Source organism: Cebus imitator, unplaced genomic scaffold (assembly GCF_001604975.1).
Source record: "Cebus imitator isolate Cc_AM_T3 unplaced genomic scaffold, Cebus_imitator-1.0 Scaffold391, whole genome shotgun sequence".
Lineage (NCBI taxonomy): Eukaryota > Metazoa > Chordata > Mammalia > Primates > Cebidae > Cebus > Cebus imitator.
In genome coordinates this window covers 2832199-2833501 of record NW_016107706.1, presented here as the reverse complement: position 1 = coordinate 2833501, position 1303 = coordinate 2832199, and the positions used below count along the sequence as shown (strand labels likewise).

General features: G+C 34.2%; 1 protein-coding gene across 5 annotated transcripts in view; it reads left to right on the top strand.

The window, feature by feature from the left end:
* The window catches only part of GOLGA4 (golgin A4), a 116500-nt gene that overhangs the window by 87672 nt on the left and 27525 nt on the right, over nucleotides 1-1303 (top strand). For all 5 annotated transcript variants that reach the window (XM_017508449.2, XM_017508445.2, XM_017508448.2 and 2 more), the window contains one exon: nucleotides 1250-1270. In XM_017508449.2, the coding sequence (XP_017363938.1) occupies nucleotides 1250-1270 (21 nt within the window). The remainder of the gene's footprint in view (nucleotides 1-1249; nucleotides 1271-1303) is intronic.

Sequence of the window (1303 nt, the reverse complement as noted above, 5' to 3'; positions counted from 1 at the left end):
CCTTTTTTTTTTTTTTTAAATAGTCTCAGTCCTTAAGTAAAATTGACACTATGAAAGGTAGACTATGTTTGCTCTGTAGCTTCTTGTCCTACTGTGCACCTCAGCAGCATACACCCATAGTTGGAGAGGGCTGACACTATACTTTTCTACTGCCTAAAATGTTCTCACTCATCCAGGATGGTCTTTTGATAGCACAGTCATGAGGGTAATGGGACAGTGGTCAGTCACTATGACTTTATCCTGGAGAAGATTCATTACAAAATGTCAGTTACCAGATAACAATTCTTGTTAGACAACGAATTACATGGATGACTTACCCACCGTGCAGAGAAGGGGCCTCTATAAAGTGCTTTGCTACGTTGTGCCACTTGGTAAGCATATGTCAGTTGTAAGCACTGAGCAAGCTGAGAGGACCATTTTCTCTTTCTGTTTAATAGCTAAGTTAGTTCTTTTTAAATATATTTCGCTGTGTATGTAACATGAGCTTTTCCTTAGAATCAAAGAATTAATACTTCCTATGGTGACCTTTTAACCTGTGTCAGGATGCCATAAAGTATTGAAACATTATGAAATATTAGGAAGGACTTCTGAGTCCTTTACCTTTTGTCATAAGAAAGGTAAGAAAATACCCCTAATTTGTATTTCTACTCTAGATATTTTTTTTTTTCTGTTTTATTCTTCATTAGTTTTTTATCCTTCTGGAGCATCTTCTGGTGCTTCTAGATATCTTAAATTGCATACCAATGTTGAGTTTCATGAAGAGTAATTTGTGATTGTAGCTCAGAGTGGATTCCCAGAAACAGTGCTTTAGAACTTTTCCTAAAGAGCCTACAGGCTTTAAATAGATGTCAGTATCTTTAATTATTTAAAATTATAAAATAACAGTTGTCAAAGAGTCAGTTAATACAGAAGTATACAGAATAAAACCCTCCTTGATGGACATCTCCCTTTCCCAAGTGGTAATTGTTATTAGAAGTTTGGTGGGTGGCCTTTAGCTCTTCTTTGTGTTTACCTATGTTTGAGAATCATAGGCAAAAGTGTTGTATATTTAGAGTATAATATTTTGTATAACAAACTAAACCATTTGTTTAGAAGCAAATATTTAAAGTTGCCTTACTTCAAGTCTGAACACTCCCTTAAGCTCTTAACCCTGACTTCTTATTTCCTTATATCTTTATATTGCTTTGTTTTACTGTTTCTTATAGATGTTATTGCATAGACTCATTTTTGTCTTTACTCACTTTTTCAGGAAACAATTATGGAGCTACAGGTAAGACTAATTCTTCCTTTTTTTTTTTTTTTT